General features: G+C 37.2%; 2 protein-coding genes across 3 annotated transcripts; one reads left to right on the forward strand and one right to left on the reverse strand.

Moving 5' to 3' along the window:
- The first annotated feature begins 2,230 nt into the window (after positions 1-2,230).
- On the forward strand, positions 2,231-3,881 carry LOC137713785 (protein ASPARTIC PROTEASE IN GUARD CELL 1-like). Its single transcript, XM_068453137.1, has one exon. It carries the CDS (start codon positions 2,283-2,285, stop codon positions 3,744-3,746), a length of 1,464 nt encoding a protein of 487 aa, XP_068309238.1. The 5' UTR covers positions 2,231-2,282; the 3' UTR covers positions 3,747-3,881.
- A 2,595-nt stretch (positions 3,882-6,476) lies between these two features.
- LOC137713147 (peptidyl-tRNA hydrolase, mitochondrial-like) lies at positions 6,477-8,931 on the reverse strand. 2 transcript variants are annotated; one of them, XM_068452408.1, is made up of 8 exons: positions 8,555-8,931; positions 8,314-8,398; positions 7,860-7,927; positions 7,726-7,776; positions 7,527-7,600; positions 7,346-7,404; positions 7,154-7,230; positions 6,478-7,070 (listed from the first exon to the last, which is right to left on the reverse strand). In XM_068452408.1, the coding sequence occupies exons 1-8, from the start codon at positions 8,819-8,821 to the stop codon at positions 6,957-6,959; spliced, it is 795 nt and encodes a 264-aa protein (XP_068308509.1). In that variant the 5' UTR covers positions 8,822-8,931; the 3' UTR covers positions 6,478-6,956. The 2 variants fall into 2 exon arrangements, with proteins under 2 accessions (XP_068308510.1, XP_068308509.1); XM_068452409.1 differs by lacking the exon at positions 7,726-7,776 and having other exon boundaries at positions 6,477-7,070.
- Positions 8,932-22,213: the final 13,282 nt, after the last annotated feature.

A 22,213-nucleotide genomic window follows, 5' to 3' on the forward strand; every position in this document is an offset into this window, starting at 1 on the left:
GACTAATGCGGTAAGTTGGTAAAACACAAAAAAAATGCTTATTGCTTAATTAAACAGATTAATCTTTGATATCAATTACTTTATCCTCTTCGAATTCTATTATTCAGCAAGTTAAATTTAATCTAAGAATTATTATATTCGAAAAATTACTAAATAATGTCTTAGTACATGCGTAGAGGTATATGCGTGTTTATATATGTACATGCATAAATTGTTGTAAGAATTATTGCAACAAAATACTACTATATGAGGTATGAGGAGGAGGAGGATATCCTAATGGGAGGCTGAATTAGGCGAATAACATGGGTCGGTTACTAGTTAAGTATCGAACTGAACATAAAAAATAATACATGATCGTTATCTGTGTGAGTCAAATCAAACTTTAGACATTTCACTTATTGATATAGATAAACACCACTAAACCGTAATACTAATTTTTCTTAAAATGTGTGTAATCTTGAATTTTGTAATCACCGATAACTAACCGATAATGTTAAGTAAGAAGACAGAGCATTATTGCTCGCCACCCTAAACTTTGGTTTATGCTCACATTAAACCTAATCATATACCGCGTGTCCTTTCACTTATTCTTGATTAATTTTTTCAAAATTGAAAAAGTAACATTTAATTTGAAAGTTAATTAGAATTTAGGTAAAAGAACATATGACAAATTATTAGGTGTATGGTGAGCATACATTATAGTTAAAATTGAGTATTCATCAAGTCTTGTCTTTGGCATGGTAAGATTGTTCTTGTTGTACCCGCTATTTTTATATAGTGTATAACTGATGGCTACCTTGTGGACGAAGACGCAAATTGCCGAACCATGTAAATTTTTGGCGTCTATCTTTCTACTTTATTTTGTGTTTTTCTCTATCATGTAGTGCTGTCGATTCTAACAATTTATACATGCAATTAAAAAATTACGTGAAGAAAGATATAAGACGAGAAATATTGTTTTTGGTGGTAACGCATAAGTGTTTCTTCAGCTGTACTGCTGTCGAAAGAGCGCTGTAGATCTTGACTTCAATTATTAATATCACCTTTAATCTCATCATCGGTTGAAATCAATCACCAAACTTTTACCTTTGCGCCCGAAATGAAGGAGAAAAAGAAATGCAAAACGCAACACAAAGAAACAAACCACTCCCGACATTTCTGCCATTAAAAAGCACACAAGCCAAAAGAATATTGTTCATTTTCCATTTCTGCAATATAAAACAAGTTTAAAAAACAAAGAAACACGTATTTATAAGTGCCTTTCGATTATGGCACATAATGAAAGGATGTCACGTTAGAACTTAGAAGCTACAATAAATTTTGGTTTATTAATAAAAATAGCATTGTTTTAAAAAATTTTGCCTAGTCCTGTCAAAGTTTTGTGTAGGCGCTAGGCGGCTAGTGATCGTTCCGATTAATCTCTAGGTGTTTGAAAATTAAGGAAATGCGTCTAGAATTGCTTAGGCGCTGTTTAGCCCACCCAGACTTGCCTAAGCACTCGCCTAGGTTGCAACCCTTACTTAGATAGAAAATAGATAACTTTTATTTTATATTTTATTTTCTTCAAAAATTGTAAAAGACTTATGAACACACAAAAATTGTAGAAGGCTTATGAACACACACTGTAGTCTGTATGCTTATTCCTCATGTTTTCATTATATTCTAATACATTATAATCTATATGTCATTCTATTTTTCAATTTAGGTATCATAATGGAAAGTATAAGTACGCACTTATTTATACAATATATTATAAATTTACTCAAATTTACTTAGTTTGCTTAGGTTCTTACTAATTGCCTAGACTCTAAAGGCTTACTACCCGACTAGCACCTAACGTCTTTTAAAATTTTGTAAAATAGTCATTAAACCTGATTCTTAACAATAAAATCGATAAAAATATTTTCTAAATTTATCTACCTTCTATTATTTCAATTTTATATAAAAATCTGTTAATATTCACACGTAACCACATAGTTATCGACAATCAATAATCGGACAAGTTAACTGATTAAACAGTGTGAATATAAATCCATTTTCAAATTTTCACACAGAAAGTTGGTAAAATTAGAGATGGCCACCAGCTTTTCAAAATCCAAATTAAGTTGGGCCCCTGTCCCAATCCACTTCCCAATGCTCTTCAATCGTTACGTCACCAACCCTCTCTCTCTCTCTCTCTTTCTCTCTTTCTCTCTCTATGTATGTTGCTAAATAAAGTCTATCTCCCACTTTCACTTCCCACTCATCACTCTGAGCAGCTCAGCCCTCTGCTTTCTGCAAAAATGGCTCAGAAGACGCTTTTCTACTTGGCCATTTTCTCAGCATTCTTCACTCTCACTTCACTCTCCCGCACCGTACCCGAATCCGAAACCGCCACCTTCCTCGACGTCTCCGCCTCCCTCCGCCAAGCCCACGCTGTCCTCTCCTTCGACCCGGAGTCCCTCCAACCGCTGGAATCCCAATCCCAGGAATCCCAACCCCTCAACTCCTCCGCCTTCTCCCTCCAGCTCCACCCTCGCGACGCCCTCTTCAATTCCCAGCACAAGGACTACAAATCCCTCACCCTCACCAGACTCGGCCGCGACTCGGCCCGAGTGAACTCGCTCCACACCAAGCTCCAGCTGGCCCTCCAGGGGATAAAAAGAGTGGATCTCGAGCCCATGCACACCGAGATCCAATCCCAGGACCTCTCCACCCCCGTCGTCTCCGGCGTCAGCCAGGGCAGCGGCGAGTACTTCTCCCGGATCGGCGTCGGGACTCCGGCGAAGTCGTTCTACATGGTGCTCGACACCGGCAGCGACGTCAACTGGCTCCAGTGCGGCCCCTGCTCCGATTGCTACCAGCAATCTGACCCGGTTTTCAACCCGGCCGGATCTTCCACCTACAGCCAGCTCACTTGCGATGCGCCGCAATGCCAGGCCCTCCAGGAGTCCACCTGCCGCGCCAATAAGTGCCTCTATCAGGTGTCGTACGGCGACGGATCCTACACCATCGGCGATTACGTCACTGAAACGCTGTCGTTTGGGAACTCGGGCTCGATTAACAAAATCGCGTTGGGATGCGGACACGATAATGAGGGATTATTTGTCGCGGCCGCCGGGTTGTTGGGCCTGGGTGGCGGGCCCTTGTCACTTACCTCCCAGTTTAAAGCGACGACGTTTTCGTACTGCTTGGTTAACCGCGACTCGTCCGCGTCGTCGACTCTCGAGTTCAACTCCGCCGCACCAGCTGATTCCGTCACGGCGCCGCTAGTCAAGAGCGGAAAAGTCGGCACATTTTACTACGTGGGGCTCACCGGATTCAGCGTCGGCGGCCAACCGGTCTCAGTCCCGCCGTCGGTCTTCGCGGTGGACGATTCCGGAAACGGAGGGATCATCGTCGACTCGGGGACAGCCATAACTCGGCTGCAGACTCAGGCGTACAACGCGCTCCGCGACGCATTCAAGAGGCTTACTCGGGACCTGCCGACTGCGAGCAGCTTCTCGCTGTTCGACACGTGTTACAACCTGTCGTCGCGGACCAAGGTGCAGGTCCCAACGGTGTCGTTTCAGTTTTCCGGCGGGAAGTCGTTGAGCCTTCCCGCGAAGAACTACTTGATTCCAGTGGACTCGGCGGGGACGTTTTGCTTCGCTTTCGCGCCGACGTCGTCGCAGCTGTCTATCATCGGGAACGTGCAGCAGCAGGGGACACGCGTCAGCTACGATTTTGCGAACAAGCGCGTGGGATTCTCGCCAAATAAGTGTTAAGAAAAGTTTAAAACAGTAGGATCGGACTCGGGTTTTTTAGGTAATAGGTTCGGATCGTGACATGAAATTAATGTACGACAACCAGCTATTTTATCCCCTCATAAATTTTATAAATGATAAAAGAAAGTAACCGTATATTTGGTATGGTATTGTGAGGTACTGAAATATGAATGCGGTATAACTATTTCAGATGTAGCATCTACTTCGATATCAAATATTTGTAACCTTACTAGTTCGCTGATATTTACGTGTAATTAGTTTACGTATCATAATATGAGCGACAAATTAGTTGACACGTAGTATAACTAGTTTATTATTAACAAGAGTAGGTCACGTGACTGTAGTACTAACAAGTAAAAGACGTTAAATTAAAATTGTGTTTTAGTACTATACAATAAAAGTAGGATAGTAATTTGTCTCAAAATATGCATTACACATCCATCTACTATATAAATTTTGAGTACTGTGCCTCTTTTTTTAGGGTTTTTAGCCGAGAAATATAGTTGAATTGTCGGCGTGGCCCGGGTCGGACTCGGATCTGAAATACATGCCTTCAACTTCAAACTAAAAAGCTTCAAAAATGCATATCAATTTTAATTTTGAATCGGAATTGCAATGGCATACGGAATTTAGTACTTTTGGAATCGGATTATTTCGGAATTTCAAGGTTATGGATTTTAATTGGCCTCAAACTCTCACTTTTTTTTTTTTATGTAATATATTCAAGGAAGTGTAATTGAAAAAATAGTTACATATTTGAGCACATTAAATTACAAATCCAAAGCTAATGAGTATATAATTAAGTTATGCAAACTCAGATCGGACTTGGAATATTAAATACTTTCCAATTTTTGTCCAAAATTTTTTGAAAATTTTATATCAGAATTTCAGTTTCAGTAAATCGAATGAAATATCTGACTTAAAATAGGTCGAAATCGGATATTTTTATCCAAGTTGCACACTGTGGGTCTTCAATGTGTTCACAGGCATAACTCTAGTTCAATGGAGGAGGATTATCTTACCTCCTATTTTTATCCCCTTTTCTTTCCTTTTCTTATATATTGTTTTTTGTTTTATTGTTTCTATAAAAAAATCAATACAAGATTTAACGTAACTAAGCTGTAACCGTTCAAATAGGAACAGATGGAAATGAAAAGAAATTAGGAGGGTAAAGAATCTTCCTTCTAATTCGAGCTATATTATGCCGTACAAGAGTACCAAACTGGGGAATACGTTGCAACAGGCCTGCATGTCTGCCACGTGGAATTGTATTTGTTTGTTTGTTTAAATTTCATATTTTGACGGTGCCGTGTTCCCATCTCTGACTGTTTGTTTTTGCATGTGATTTTTGGAGCGTTTATGTCTGTGACTCTGGTGGGGTACGGATCACATGGATCGTAGGGTCCACTTTTGGAAGTGGACGACAACGTCGGTAATAAGCTCCTGTGGAAGTAGTGGAAGACAACGTCATTGTTTGACGGTGATGATGGTTACACTGTTATGTTACTAATTAACGTGTTATAATATAAGGTTTTTGATCAAAAAATTTGATCAGTGATGCTTTGTGCTTGTTTAGCACGTCTTGGAGACTTGGGGCCGTGATATCGGCGGAGAAAAATTTGTATGATATTATGTTATCGAGCAGGAGCTGTGTATTCATTTTAGAACAATATTGGACTACTCAAAGACGAGTAGAAATTTTACTCAAAACTCTTAGTGTTTGATCACAGAGCTTTGTGCTTATGATCAGAACCGTTCGTATTATGAATTACATTGTAAAAATCATATCTGCAAAAACTGAATTAAAACTAAGGTCGTTTAGTCAATTTATTCTAACAAATACATAGGCGGCTCTTAATGCTTTTACCAATTTCATTCATTTGTTTTTATACAGTTCAATAACTAAATGACATTAGTTTTAATTAATTTTTTGCATAGACGATCTTTATATGATGATTTATAATATAAACGATTCTAATTATAAACACGAAATTTTATAAATAGGCAATGATCAATTTTAAATAGAAACTCCTACATATTCTTTGGATTTCATTTTACGTAAGTTGTTTCCGTGATTGTCGGCAGCTGCTCTTTCTGGTTGGGGCCCGTGGCTTTTGTTCGGACGAATGGAAATGCATCTAGTTGAACAGCAAAAATCTATTGTATAGAGAGCCAAATTTCAACTTAATTAAATGATTTATTATTATCTTTTTTTGGTCAATCAACTTTAGATTATGCTAATTATAACTGATTACCAAATACCAATGAATTGTTTTTTCTTTTCAGAAGTCAGAAGTTGGAAAATTATATACTTTTTGCAAGAAAATAACTATTTCTTAATACTATTTTGATGATTAATTAGTGAAATGGGAGATTAAGGAACTAGTTAAAGTACCCAGATATTTGAAGATATTCAGGCTTAAAACGCACCTGCCTTGTGATTATAGTCATCTACAGTTATTGGAGGGTCCCCAGACCCCTGCAGAGAAAAACCCTTTGAAGTTTTATTCGAGTAATATTTTAATTTAATCACATTTATAAGAATATAATTCAAAATTTAATTACTGAAGAGAAGCAAAGTGTTATAATGTAATTATTAATTTTTTTCATTTCATCCTATTCGACTACAAAAAAGAAGGTGAGAAGTAAAAATAAGTACTTGGCTTTACTCTATTGAAAGCATATAGATCAAACCACGAAGACTTACAAAAGGTAGGTGAGTGATCCAAAAACTAATGAAATTACTTGGACCTCTTCACATAGAGAAGAATTGGTTCACCGTCAATGTGATGTTTCAATCCAATTATCAAAAACGTCATGTAGCGATAAACCCGTTTCATGCCTTTAGTTGAGATGAAAACCCAAAATGTTGGAATGTTTTGAATTTGAAAAGCTTAATTGTATTTGACGAGAAAACATTCAGACTATATAAATTGCATAGATCCAAATATGTAAAACAAAAAAAGGGAAAAATATAAGTTGCTAATTCTCAAGTATGATGTTCTTATCAAATGTATAGCCGCAGCTGCACTTTCAGCGAGAGGATATCGGAACCACTCTGGACTGCATAATCCTATGGGGGCTCTGTATAATTCTTCAGGTAGCGTTTGTCAGTCGGCATCACCACCAGATAACAATGCAAGTAGTGATTGTCCGCCGGAATGAGAAACCTTGAAGTAATATGATTCTCAAGATAACAAATGAAGCAATTTAACCGCATTGTTCCAAGGGTTTGGCAGTATTAACGAATGTTGCGCTTTTGTTGAACCCCTCGAGCAAAAGAATACGCACCGCTTCTACACCATCTTGAAACGTAAAATTCAACTGAAAAGCATTTCTAGTAGTTAGAATCACCGATTAATCTATACATAAGCCTCTCTAGAGATTGCATTAGAAACTTTACAAACCTCGTGTTGTTCTTGTTTAGTAAATGGACGAAGAACAAAGTTGACAGGATCCATTTTCCCAGGAGGACGTCCAATGCCTACAGAAATTTCACCAATTGAATGAAATTTTTGTACACATTTAGTTCGTTTTCCCTAATGCGTAATTTATAAAGAAGTATTAGGGAAACACTTTTGGTGGTCTAGGGAAAGTACCGATTCTTAAGCGAGGAAAATCTCGACTCCCTTTAAAGTGATCAATGATACTCCTCATCCTGCAAGAGAAAGCAGATGACCGGAACCAGTCAAGAGTCATTATGCCATTTTAAATATATTTTCCTTAACGTACCGAGTTAAATCTAACAGGCAGACTACTACGATGGCATTGTATATTTACCCATTGTGTCCTCCGTGTCCACCTTTTGGCAACATCCGCAGTTTTCCAAAGGGAAGATCTAGATCATCAAATATCTGAAAACGGGAACCAAAAGCTTAAGGCACGGCAGAGAAACAGGACACTCTGACTCGGAGAAGGAAAATGAGGTAAAAAGAGAGAGATAGAATAGTAGTGATTAAGTAAAGGAGAGAAACTGCACCACAAGTACTTGCGTCAATGGAATCTTGTAATATGAAACAATCGATCCAACCTTCAACAAAGGGTCCAATTACCAACCAATTATCACCGAAACACATACAAGTCTCAAGACAAATCCTGGGATAGCTTACTTACAGACTCACCGCTTTTATTCATGTAAGTTTGTGGCTTGGCAAATATAACCGGGACATCGCCAATAAGGCCTGGAAAATATGAAAACAAAGCTCTATGAAGATTATAACTTTCCCTAACAATTGGGGATCTTGGAAACGAAGTAAAGAACCATTCATCCATAAGCGCTGTAAAACAGCCACAATTTCATAAACAAAATGAGATAGTAAATGGTAGAGACTTAAGAAAAGATACATGCAGAAAAATTATGCAAAAGTGAACACGAGCAAGCAATTTAGTGAATTTAGTTGCGGCCCTCGCGGGTTTGGTTAAGTAACAACATGTACAATCAATCAAACAATATTTCACCAGGTGCAGATAATCACACAAGTAGAGAATATTGAATCAACACAACAAACCTTTTCCAAATGCAATCTTGTAAATTTGAAATAGATAACCAAATTTAGAGCAAACAAACCTTTTCCAACAAGGGCTTTGAAAGAAACACTGCTCAAAGGTATCCCTTCAGCTTCAGCTATGGCATCTACCATCTCAAAACCCACCTGCAAAACAGCACCACCACCATAAATTGCAAGCTTTTGGATTTTAAAATTTACGAGAAATTAGCAATTGGGTTATCAAATAATCAAGATTTAACACAAGTATGAGGATCAAAGTATTGAACTTTGTGTGTCAATTCCAAAGATGGCCGTACGGACATTGTGGCGGGTGCTGTTGTACTTCTTCCCGGGGTTTCCGAGCCCGACGATGAGCCACGGCTGCTTGGGCGGCTTCTTGGTTTCGACAGGCGCCGTGTCCGAGCTCACTGGCGCCGCGGATGCGGCAGAGGGAGATGGTGATGACGAGAATTGGGACATTATCTGAAGCGACGGAGATCGAAGTAGGGGTTTTGAGAAGCGGAAGCAGCGGTGGCAATTGGGGAAGCGGACGGTGGCGATGGATGATAGGGAAGCAGCAACGTTCATATTTTTTTGTGTATAATTTGTTATATAAACCTATAATTAGCTGAGGGTTTTGAGAAACAGAGGTATAAACCCTACGGCCAAATTGCGAGGAAGAAGATGAGGGGGTAGAGCCTCTCAGCCGCGGATTTAGATTTTAGAAGTACTTTTTTTTTTTAAACACCAAAAAATAGTACAATGGATACATTGGATAGTTAAAAAAAAAAAAAAAAGAGAAATATTAACGAAACTCTTTCAAAGGTGGAATTCTTTATAATCTGTATCTCACATTTTTTTACACAATTTTCGTATCAACATTATAAAGCATTGTACAAAAAAATATGAAGTCATGGAGAATTTCATTTTAAAAGAATCTTATTAACATCTCACACCAAAAAAAAAAAAAAAAAATTGCTATATACACACCTCGCATTTTGTTGACTACATCGCACATATCTAATTAACAACATATCTACTTTTTAGGTTAAATTTATTTTAATATACTCCACATACTTTTCAAAACTTATATTCCAATACTACTCTCACACCCACACTCTTTATCAATTAAATTTTTTAGGACTTTGTAGTATTTTTCTATTCGATTTTCAACACATCTAGTATTTTATCCATTTGAGGGTTTAGTTTTCTATCAATTTCGGGGTTTCTTTTTACTGATCTTGATTCATGACGTATCTAATCTTCACTGTCGAAGATGCTTGAGTTTTCAAGGGATGGATGGAATTGTGTGATTATTCTAAGCTTTTTTTCATGTTGCGGTTATAAAATAGGGAAGTGTAACATGATTATGGAAACTGGGATCTTAAGTAAGTTGTAGCACAAGTAAACCAGAATTAGTCAAGTTTGATCCACCTTCAATCGATTTTTATGTCTAAAGAATTATTGTGAAAATATTACTTTTGTAAAGCTTTTAGCTATTAAAAGTTATTCACTCAACTAATTTGGTTGATTTTAACAATTGTTACTCTCTAAATACTGATGCTGCTAGATTGCCTCATGATAAGATAAGTTTCCCTATATAAGTTTTTTTTTATTTTTTATTTTTTTAACGATAGTATCTACAATAAAGGGTTGAGGAAGTGGGCTAAACCTCACAATGAATTTGCCAGAATAATATGGTTTAACTTCGCATTTAGTGATGATCAAATCTAAGACCTCTTATTTACAAATGAAAAGGAATACCACTAGACCGTAGTATTAAGTAGCATATAAGTTTTCTTAATGTTTGGAGTTTTTATGTTTTAAAATCTTAAGGGCTTTAATAGTCATTTTATATAAGATACATAAGTCATTTAATAATATTTCCCACGGTTTAGTTTAAGTAATGTTAGGTAGACCAAATTTACATATCATGCGATGTGTCACCAATGCGAATTAAGCACATTAATCGACACTTAAGTAATAATTCAATCATTAATACGACATCATATAGTTTACAAAATATAATTAAAATAAATGGTCACCCTATCATTACTCTTTTAGTTTTTTTTTTTTGTGAGTCATCTTTAAATATGGATTAGTTGGAGACTAATTATTTTATTTTGCTGAGAAGTTTTCTGTGAGCCATCTTAAATATCGGTTAGTTGGAGCCTAATTATTTTATTTTGCTTAGAAGTTTGTATGATTGAACTCAGATGCTAGGGTTTTGCTTCAACATTGGTTTTGTTCACGATTTTTCAATTTACAATTCGGTGTTTTGGGAGTTTTGGTAATTCATTCTGAATTTGGGGTTTCAAAATAAAAATAGGGTTTAGAAGATTGAAACTCAATTTCAATCACGCTTGTCTACATCATACTAGGGTTTTCAAAATCAAATTGAATTTGGTGGTTTTGGGGTATCGTTTTCTGGAAGCATCAGTTGGAAATTTTTATTGTATTAGACTGCCATCATGGGGGCAATTTCGTGTTTGGATCCTGTAAAAGCATTGTTTGGTCGATTTTTAGGTTTTTGTAGGAATGAACAATTATCATCGTTAGAGCTTCCATACGTTCCCTTTGATATAATCAATGAGATTTTGAGCTGGTTGCCGGTGGAGTCTTTACTAAGATTCAAGTGCGTGTGCAAGCGTTGGTTTTTGTTGATTGATCAAGATAACGAGTTCATCGTACAACAAGAGTTCGGGGCAGTTATCCTATGCTGCGATTTATCAACATGAAGAAATTACCTGTCTGGCAGCAACTAGAACAGTTTGGGCCTTTTACGACTTGAAATATACGGTGTACAGTACTGGCATGCCTTAAATGATGTTATTCATGACATTCGTAAAGTTGATGTCGTAATACTTGCACATAATCTAGCATTCACGGCATCACTTTTGTGCAAGTCGTTAAATAAAAATATTTACGGCGTAAGCATTGTGTGACGTATTTGACAATTAACACGACATACTTTCCTTCTCTTTTAAGGCATCACGTTATGCCGTAAAGTGAAATTTTTATATATTTGGATCTCTACCTTTTATGGCACGAATGATACATCGTAAATAATAGTTACTAGGTTGGTGCCTAAACTTTCCCACTCCACACCTAACAAAAAATGCACAACAGGAAATTATAGCGCCAAAATGAAATATCAAACAAGTGAAATTCTAGACCATTCCACTTCAGCTTTCCCCTTTCTTACTCTCTACCTTTCAGATTGCTCGATTCTTTCACACCACTGTGACCCAACAGGAAGGCCATCTCCTCTTTGGCATGCATGTCATACCCATATTTATTTACCCAGACAACAAACCCCTCTCTCCATCGCTTTGTCGCGGTCCATGGCCTCATCTCCACGTCGCTTGCTGTCCACCATCGAAAATTCAAGAACCCAGGAGATCCATTCTGCCAAAACTCAAATCAACACCTAAATCTTCCTCTCCCAGACACACGAGACCGCCGTTTTTCTCCCAATGTTTTAAGGTTGAAGTTTTTTTTTTCTTTCAAAATTTTATTTTATTTTTATATAAACTTGGTTTTGAATTTACAAGTACTTTCCTCCAACAGTCCCTCCACCTGCACATTCGCACTCTGCATCCTCCAATTTGGGTTTGATTATTTTGTGATTGGGGATTTTTTTAACTTGATTTATTATTACATATGGAGGATTTTTTTAATCAGTTTTCCATTTGGTTTTTATTTTTTTAGTATTTTTCTTTTTGCTGTGAAGTTGTAGGGTGAAATTATTTTTCTGAGATGCTTCTGTTTTTCTTGCTATTTAAAAGTAAAATCTTTCTGGCTTGTTGCTTATACAAATTAATAAGAAAAGAAGGTTTAGTAATTTTGGGCTTTGTAGATGCTTTGAAATTGAACCATACATAATTGTTTAAGCTACCACTTTATACTCTGCAGTCAATTCCAAGAGCTATCATTTATGTTTTATGGAGAAGAGATTTTATTATGTGAGGTTCTCTTTGAATCCAGAGTAGTGAGTGCTCTGTACTTGAGTAGTTTCAAAAATAAAAAACATAAGCTACTGTTTTTTGGATATTAGGATATTAATGCTCTCAATTGTAATGTTTATCTTTTAGTTGCTCTGCATTGTAATCCTACACGTCCTGGAGGTTGATTTCCTCATGTTGCTTGTGTATACCAATACTTGTATCACTCATACGAAAATCAATGAATCGATCGGTTTTTACTAATGATGGAACTTGTGCTTATTGGTTATATTTGGTTTTTGGGATCACTATCTAATCCATAGTTTCAATATATTTTTTTTTCTTTTTTGTGTTTTTGGGCTTCTACATTTGGATCTTTATGAACGTTTGGTTAATTCAAAATTTTCATATTAATTTTCAATTACAGGTTGATACTTGATTGCTAAACTTCTAACCCTTTTATTAGCCCATATGAGGAATTGGGTGTGTGTTGTATTCTCTTTGTTGTGATGGACTTTTGTTTGAAATTTTTGTTGAAGTTCTTGTTTCACTAAAGTCTACTTGCTTTTCTTTTTAAATGGAATTGAGTATTTTGGATTTCACTGTTTTTTAAGGAATGGTCTCTTCGTGTACGGTTAGGTACACTAATATGAAAAAAATGGTCCAAAGATCCAAATAGCCTGGGCAGCAAATAACTTTTGCGAATCCATTTCTGTCCTTTGCAGGTCGCTCATGCTATTTGTTAGATCACCACCTATATTTCCAAGTATAGCGACAAATATATACAGGTTAAGTGATTTAATAACTTAAATAAGTGTTAATATGCCCACCTTTAAGTGTATTGTAGGAATTGTATCAACACTTTTTTTCTTGTTATAATGTTTTTTTTTTTAAGTTATAAACTTATATATGCATTTGAACAACGTTTGGGTTACCTAATCTTTTTTATTGAGTGAAACAATTTTTGATAGGTATGCTGGAATTCATTCCTTCCCAAATCTAAAGCGGTAAGTAATGGCGCCTAATGAATTATCAAATCTGAGGCACCAAGTATTTAACAAATTTTAGACTAATATTAATCCAGACTATTCCAATTCAATTTCCTCTGAAAGAGTTTTAATTATGGTGTTGGGGATTTGTTAATTTTGCTCTCTGTATGTGTGATTTGGTTGGGATTGCAGAGTGACTTGGGTTTCTTTGTATGCATGTCCTAGACCTTCAGGTCACATGGGGTACTCAGCAAGGTTCTACTTTTGCAAAGGAGATAGAGATGTTACAGACTTACAATGATACTGTAATCCAAATAATCTATTTTGAGAATCCAAATAATATGTGAGTATGTTGTAGTAGTAGTAGTAGAATAACACTGGGGCCTAGCCTAGTACTTAAATTATTGACTTTGTTGCTTAGCCTAGTACTCTATGAGCCTATTATAGTAGCAGTGTAGTACTTTGTTTAGTTTGTACTATGGGATAAAAATGCTAATTTGATTGAGTTCCTTTGGTATGATTTATATTCACTTATTTATTCGATTAAACGAAGAGGTTGCAGATGCAGTGGTAATGAGTGGAAAAGTTTATACTTACTTTTATTAGTATTAAAGTCTTTATCAATTTCTAAGTTAACATTTTGTTTTGACTAGCTCTTAACTTACCAACTGAATTGATCTCCTTTGACTAGCTAGAGTATCTTGGTTGGGCACTTTATCCTTTCCCAGGGCCTAGTTTCCAAAGACGAAATTGAGACAGGTTGGGAACTCTCTCTTTCTCTCCTTTTGTTTTAGTTCCCAAGAAAGTTGATTGGATTGAAGAAAATGGAACAAAAAGAAATGAAAAAAAATTGAAATTCGTTGGTGCTCCCGTTGATGTTGAATTTGTAATATATTAAGACCCAAAAACTAGATAAATGGCTAACTTTGATGTAAATTGATAACAGCAAGCCACTAGGTCAAAAAACAGTGAGTCTTACCTTAGAGTTTTTGGGGATATCATAATTGATAACCATATCCACTGATCGAATATCCAATCTTCTACTTGCCGCATCAATTCTTCATGCGTGAAATGTTAGAGACTTTTTAATTTATCAATTCGCAAGTATATGATTTTTATGCTGGTTATAGGAAACAGTAAAATTGTAAGGCATAATTTGTGTATATTTTAGTCATTTGATACATGTATGAGTGTAAAACAATAAAAATGTGAAGGAATAATTTGGGATTTAGGTTTGTATATGACAATGATTAGGTTTTCTTTCAGTATCACTTTTCTTACTTGAGATTAAATGTGTATTTCTACATATAGTTGTACAATAGATTTTCTTTTGCTCCATGTGCTTATGTCTATGCAGATAGAGATAGCAATTAGTGTGGTTCATGCATTAGGAGCAGTATCTCACTCTCAAAGGACTACGTTTGGAGGTCTTCAAGGAGAAGTGAAGTCTTTCAAGTGACAAATTTTTTTGTTATTAGAGGCCTATTTGGTATTTCATGTGTAGTTTGATATTGACCTTAGCTTTGTCAACTTGTAATACTTTTGACAATATGATTATTTATGAAATAATTGTATTATAGTAAAAGTGTAATTTTGTTGATTCTTTATATATATATATATATTAAAAATTAAAATTAAAATAAATGTAAATTACTGTATGCAAAATCAGCAGTAATTGTTGATGCTAGTCTTTGTTTACGATGTACGATTTGCTTTCACAGTATTACGACATATAGAAATCCAGCAACCTGCCAAGTACTTTGCTTGCCTGATGCACACAAGGATACCTACGATTTGTCATTTGACTTGAATTCATCATCTAGTGAGTGTAAAGTTGTATGTACTTACATTATCGAAAAACAGAATTACTTTGGCACTGGTGTTGGTTTTGAAGTTCGAACTGTTGGGAAGGATGAACAATGGAGACCTTGTTGAATTGTAATCTTGTCTTGGCCCAATGATAATTGATCCGGCCCATACACAAAGAAAGATCCATGCACATGCTAGAGAATTCTAGCAAAGTTCAAGTTGGTGGAAGAGTCTAGAAGAATGGTGAGGATTCCACCAACATACAAGATTAGTGTAGATAATTCTAGCTTAGGAAGGTAGTGGAATTATCTAGATATCTCTAGCATGATGTTTTCATGCTTTTCCAAGGTTCCATCCATGCCTATAAAAGGAGAAGGCATCCACACCATTTGGAACAACCAAGAGAGCAAGTAGCAAGAAGTGAGAGTGTCAAGTAAGAAGTAAGAAGAAGCAACAAAGCTTCTAAGAGTGTTTGAGTGTTTCCTTTTGTACTAAGTTTGTGAGTGAATAAAAAAACCTTGTGTAATACTTTGAGAATTCTTTCTTTCTCTTGCCTATCAATTCCGCTGCGTTACATTTTTCTTTGTAAGATAAACCTCTCCAAGTAGTGAAGCATTTTTAAACCCCAACAAAGTAGTACCAGAGCTATGGCTAGCAATGCTATGGCAGCCTTCCAAGTTCCAGTGCTCGACAGCAACAACTTCGATAATTGGAGTATCAAAATGAAGGCCCTTTTGGGTGCACACGATGTCTGGGAAGTCGTGGAGAAAGGCTACACTGAGCCAGAAGATGAAGCTACTCTGTCTCAACCCCAGAATGAGAGTTTGAAAGATTCAAGAAAGAGAGACAAGAAGGCTCTCTACCTTATCTACCAAACATTAGATGACAATGGCTTTGAGAAGGTCTCGAGTGCAACCTCTGCCAAGCAAGCATGGGAGAAGCTTCAAACCTCTTACAAAGGAGCCGAACAAGTGAAAAAGGTTCGTCTTCAAGTATTAAGAGGTGAGTTCGAATCTCTACAAATGAAAGGGTCTGAATCAATCTCTGATTATTTCTCAAGAGTCTTAGCTGTTTCCAATCAATTAAAAAGAAACGGAGAAAAGTTAGAAGATGTTAGAATTATGGAGAAGATACTACGCTCGTTGGACCCCAAGTTCGAGCACATTGTCGTGACGATTGAAGAAACTAAAAACTTGGAAGAAATTAGTATAGAGCAATTAATGGGTTCACTACAAGCATATGAAGAGAAACATAAGAAGAGGCAAGGGAATGATGAGCAGCTCCTTAAGACGCATGTTCAACCAAAGAAGAAATAAGAAAGCTTCGACAACGAGAGAAGCCGATACGGAAGAAGTCGTGGTCGAGGTCGCGGACGTGGACATGGGCGTGGATGTGGTTGGAACTTAAACAACCATAGCAACTACGAAAGAGGAGAAAGCTCAACAAAAGGTCGCGGAAGAGGACGCTCAAACTCAAGGTATGAAAAATCTCAAGTTCAATGCTATAATTGTCAAAAGTTTGGGCATTATGCTTGGGAATGTAGAGCTCCAAACAACAGACTTGATGAGAAGGTCAATTATGTGAAAGAAGAGAAAGAAGAGAATGGTGTTGTGCTACTAGCATGCAAGAACAATGATGGAGACCAAGACTATACATGGTACCTTGACACCGGCGCCAGCAACCACATGTGCGGAAGAAGAAGCATCTTCGTAGAGCTCAATGAATCAGTGAGTGGCAACGTTTCTTTTGGAGATGAATCCAAAATACCCGTAAAAGGAAAAGGTAACATCCTTATTCCCTTCGAAAATGGCGGTCACCAATTAATTTCAAATGTCTACTACGTGCCCAATATGAAAAGCAACATTTTGAGTTTGGGTCAACTCTTAGAAAATGGTTATGATTTTCATACGAAAAATTATATCCTTTTTCTTAGAGATGACAAAGGAAGATTAATTGCCAAGGCGAAAATGTCAAAAAATAGAATGTTTCCCATGAACATTCAAAACGATGTTGCAAAGTGTCTTAAGATATGTTACAAAGACATATCTTGGCTTTGGCATCTTCGTTTTGGGCATCTTAACTTTGGGGGATTGGAGTTATTATCTAAGAAGGAGATGGTGCGAGGCTTACCGTGCATCAGCCACCCTGATCAAGTTTGTGAAGGATGTTTACTTGGGAAACAGTTCAGGAAAAGCTTTCCAAATGAGTCGACCACAAGAGCCCAGAAGCCACTCGAGCTCATTCACACCGATGTGTGCGGTCCAATAAAACCAAGCTCTTTGGGTAAAAATAATTATTTCCTTCTCTTCATTGATGATTTTTCAAGAAAAACCTGGGTGTATTTCTTGAAGCAGAAATCAGAAGTCTTTGGAGCATTCAAGAAGTTCAAAGCCGTTGTAGAAAAGGAGAGTGGTTGCAAGATCAAAGCCATGAGATCTGATCGAGGAGGAGAATTCACTTCGAAGGAATTTCAAGAGTTTTGTGAAGCAAATGGAATTCGTCGACCTTTGACAGTTCCAAGATCCCCTCAACAAAATGGAGTGGCGGAAAGAAAAAATCGAACCATCCTCGACATGGCTCGAAGCATGCTCAAAAGTAAGAAATTGCCTAAGGAATTGTGGGCAGAAGCTGTAGCATGTGCTGTCTACCTATCCAATCGGTCTCCAACAAGGAGTGTGTGGGGAAAAACTCCACAAGAAGCATGGAGTGGAAGAAAACCAGGTATTTCTCATCTAAGAGTTTTTGGAAGCATAGCCCATGTACACGTACCAGACGAGAGGAGAACCAAACTCGACGACAAAAGTGAGAAGTTCATCTTCATCGGCTATGACACCAATTCAAAAGGCTATAAGCTGTATAATCCAAACAATGGGAAGACGGTGATCAGTCGAGATGTGATGTTCGATGAAGAAGGAGAATGGGATTTTGGCCCGCATGCAGGTGATCTTCACTTCTTTCCTCAATTTGAAGAAGAGAATGAACAAGGGATGATGGAGCAAGCAAGAGAGGTTCAACAAGAATCCACTACTCCACCTGCTTCACCAACATCAACCAATCATGGTAATTCATCAGCATCAGCATTGTCAAGTGGGAGTCTAAATGAAATAGAAGTACCACGCACAAGAAGTATACGAGATCTTTATGAGGTAGCTGAAAGACTTGATAATCCTACACTTTTCTGTCTCTTTGCTGATTGTGAACCAGTCGACTTCTAAGAAGCAGTGCAAGATACTAAGTGGAGGAAAGCAATGGATAAAGAAATTGAAGCAATCCAGAAGAATGATACATGGGAACTCATTGTTCTTCCGAAAGGACACAAAGCCATCGGAGTCAAGTGGGTGTACAAGACAAAGAAAAATGCCAATGGAGAGGTCGAAAGATACAAGGCAAGACTAGTGGCGAAAGGCTATAGTCAAAGAGCCGGAATCGACTATGATGAGGTATTCGCACCCGTTGCTCGGTTGGAAACTATACGATTACTAATTTCTTTGGCAGCTCAAAACAGTTGGAAGATTCAACAAATGGATGTGAAGTCCGCCTTCCTAAATGGAGTCCTTGAAGAAGAAGTCTACATTCAGCAACCGTCAGGCTATGAGATCAAAGGGCATGAAGACAAAGTTCTGAAGCTGAAGAAAGCCCTCTATGGGTTAAAACAAGCGCCACGAGCATGGAATAGTCGCATCGACAAGTACTTTCAAGAAAACAACTTCATCAAGTGCCCTCATGAACATGCTCTATACGTCAAAGTCAAAGATGGAGATATTTTGATTATGTGCTTATATGTGGATGATTTAATCTTCACCGGGAATAATCCAAGCATGTTTGAAGAGTTCAAGAGAGTGATGACCAAAGAATTTGAGATGACCGACATCGGGTTGATGGCATATTACTTAGGCATTGAAGTCAAGCAGAACGAAGAAGGAATTTTCATCTCCCAAGAAAGCTACACAAAGGAGATACTGAAAAAGTTCAAAATGGACGACTGCAAGCCCGTGAGCACGCCAATGGAGTGCGGAGTCAAACTAACCAAGTATGACAAAGGAGAAAGCGTAGATCCAACATTTTTCAAAAGTCTAGTTGGAAGCTTGCGCTACTTGACTTGCACAAGACCAGATATTCTCTATGCTGTCGGATTAATCAGTCGCCACATGGAGAATCCCACAACTACACATTTGAAAACGGCCAAAAGAATTCTTCGATACGTCAAAGGTACTGTTAACTTTGGCTTGTTTTATTCAAGTTCTGATAACTACAAACTTGTTGGATATAGCGACAGTGATTGGGCAGGAGATTCCGACGATAGAAAAAGCACTACTGGATTTGTGTTCTTCATGGGAGACACTGCATTCACATGGATGTCGAAGAAGCAACCGATTGTCACTCTCTCTACCTGTGAAGCTAAATATGTAGCTGCTACTTCATGTGTCTGCCATGCAATCTGGCTGAGAAACTTGCTGAAAGAATTAAGAATGCGACAAGAAGAACCAACAAAGATCTATGTCGACAACAAGTCTACAATAGCTGTAGCAAAGAATCCAGTATTCAATAACAGGAGCAAACACATAGATACCCGTTATCATTTCTTAAGAGAGTGCATCGCAAGAAAGGATGTGCAAGTGGAATACATGAAGTCTCAAGACCAAGTTGCCGACATATTCACCAAGCCACTCAAACAAGAAGACTTTGTCAGACTAAGAAACTCAATTGGCGTCACAAGACAAGATTAAGGGGGGATGTTGAATTGTAATCTTGTCTTGGCCCAAAGATAATTGATCCGGCCCATACACAAAGAAAGATCCATGCACATGCTAGAGAATTCTAGCAAAGTTCAAGTTGGTGGAAGAGTCTAGAAGAATGGTGAGGATTCCACCAACATACAAGATTAGTGTAGATAATTCTAGCTTAGGAAGGTAGTGGAATTATCTAGATATCTCTAGCATGATGTTTTCATGCTTCTCCAAGGTTCCATCCATGCCTATAAAAGGAGAAGGCATCCACACCATTTGGAACAACCAAGAGAGCAAGTAGCAAGAAGTGAGAGTGTCAAGTAAGAAGTAAGAAGAAGCAACAAAGCTTCTAAGAGTGTTTGAGTGTTTCCTTTTGTACTAAGTTTGTGAGTGAATAAAAAAACCTTGTGTAATACTTTGAGAATTCTTTCTTTCTCTTGCCTATCAATTCCGCTGCGTTACATTTTTCTTTGTAAGATAAACCTCTCCAAGTAGTGAAGCATTTTTAAACCCCAACAGACCTCTGAAAAACCCTTAACAAAATTTACCGGAACAGGGTGATGAGAGGCTGATGCTGGAATTGAGGTTTGTACATCAGTCTGACGAAGCGATTCATGTTGCTGCCGAAATTATACTGGATGAACTTGATGTTGGGGTTTAAAAATGCTTCACTACTTGGAGAGGTTTATCTTACAAAGAAAAATGTAACACAGCGGAATTGATAGGCAAGAGAAAGAAAGAATTCTCAAAGTATTACACAAGGTTTTTATTCACTCACAAACTTAGTACAAGAGGAAACACTCAAACACTCTTAGAAGCTTTGTTGCTTCTTCTTACTTCTTACTTGACACTCTCACTTCTTGCTACTTGCTTTCTTGATTGTTACAAATGGTGGATGCCTTCTCCTTTTATAGGCATGGATGGAACCTTGGAGAAGTATGAAAACATCATGCTAGAGATATCTAGATAATTCCACTACCTTCCTAAGCTAGAATTATCTACACTAATCTTGTATGTTGGTGGAATCCTCACCATTCTTCTAGACTCTTCCACCATCTTGAACTTTGCTAGAATTCTCTAGCATGTGCATGGATCTTTCTTTGTGTATGGGCCGGATCAATTATCTTTGGGCCAAGACAAGATTACAATTCAACACTTGATTCCTACCTAGAAATTTATTCTCTTGACATGATCATCTAGTAGTTGCCGAGGTAAAGGACAACGTCCTTAATGTCTTGGTGTTAGAAGACTACAAGCACCAAATTTGGAGTGAAAACAAGATCATCATTCCCCTGAAATTTTTAAAGGACGATTCGCATTTGGAGGATAAAATTATTCTTTCGTGCATTTGGTTTAATAAGATCAGATTTTATAACAGTGAAGGGAAACAATGTTTTTGGTATGATATGGATACGGAGAATACGGATATTGAGAAATCTTTAGCTTCATGGAAGCCAAGCCTAGTGAATATTAAGGGAATGAAACCAGAAAGAGAAAGGGGTGCACAGTAACTACAGGCAAGACTGAATAGACTAGCTAATGACTAGATTTTATATTTAATCTGTGGCGAAGCTCTTCGTACGTAAGACTTTTGCCTCCCTTTTAATGTTTTTTATTTTATTTTATGCTTTGCATTTGCTAAGACTTTAGATTTATGCATCAGTGATATCTAAATTTGGAATGGAAACAGTGAACTAACTTGAGTTGCAACACAAACTTCTTACTGTTTTTGATTCGTGAAGATACTAGAAATGATTCAATGTGAGTTAAGTCAATTTGCCGAATATTTTGCATGCCAGTCAGTCTCTTTGCCTTCGAGCTGTTATCTCCACGTATGTCACGGTCACGGACCTTAAGATTATATACTGCACTTGTGTAAAAATTTGTATTCCTCTTCCTTTTAGCTAAGAAGATTAATGTACATGTATTAATTGATGCATTTCGTGTTAGGGCGGTACAGACGGGAAACATATGTCGTGGAGTTAAGGGCGGGAGCTTTCCGGGTTCACTATTTATGTCGGATAGTAATAAGTTAATGTCGGTTATATCCGACCGTTATTGTTTATGTCTAATATAAGCGATAACAGTGCTTTGTTATCTGACACTATTTAAACATGTTGTCAGAAATTTTATCCGACAGTAATTATATAAAACTGCCATCACTTTCCGACATATTAAACCAATTTTGTAGTTGTGGGTGTATTTTATATTAATTTTGATGGACTTTTATAGACTCTCAAATCCAGGTGTATTCAATATATTATGGTCTTATCTTATGTGTTAATTTGTAATGGCATCTGAGCATTACTTTAGATTATTCTTACCCCAGAGAATCTTGGATAGGGCTGCTGCATATCTATAACACTCTTTGGATCAATTTACCATTAACAGAAACAACAGTGCAAAATGGCATAACTTTTTCTCGTTAGTGTGGAAGTTCAAAACTGGCACAGGCATTCCAAGGGAAATGTCCATCAGTTTATCTCTTATCAGAAAAAGATTATTACAGTT

This window comes from Pyrus communis, chromosome 13, assembly GCF_963583255.1.
Source record: "Pyrus communis chromosome 13, drPyrComm1.1, whole genome shotgun sequence".
Lineage (NCBI taxonomy): Eukaryota > Viridiplantae > Streptophyta > Magnoliopsida > Rosales > Rosaceae > Pyrus > Pyrus communis.

Bases quoted from the DNA above. Each gene is read 5' to 3' on its own strand.
- LOC137713147 (XM_068452408.1), bottom strand. From the start codon at position 8,821: ATGAACGTTGCTGCTTCCCTATCATCCATCGCCACCGTCCGCTTCCCC. The intron at 7,928-8,313 runs GTTTGTTTGCTC...CATATTTTCCAG, and splicing joins CAAAGCCCTTGTTGGAAAAG to GCCTTATTGGCGATGTCCCG. The intron at 7,777-7,859 runs GTAAGTAAGCTA...CCTTTGTTGAAG, and splicing joins TGAATAAAAGCGGTGAGTCT to GTTGGATCGATTGTTTCATA.
- LOC137713785 (XM_068453137.1), top strand. From the start codon at position 2,283: ATGGCTCAGAAGACGCTTTTCTACTTGGCCATTTTCTCAGCATTCTTC.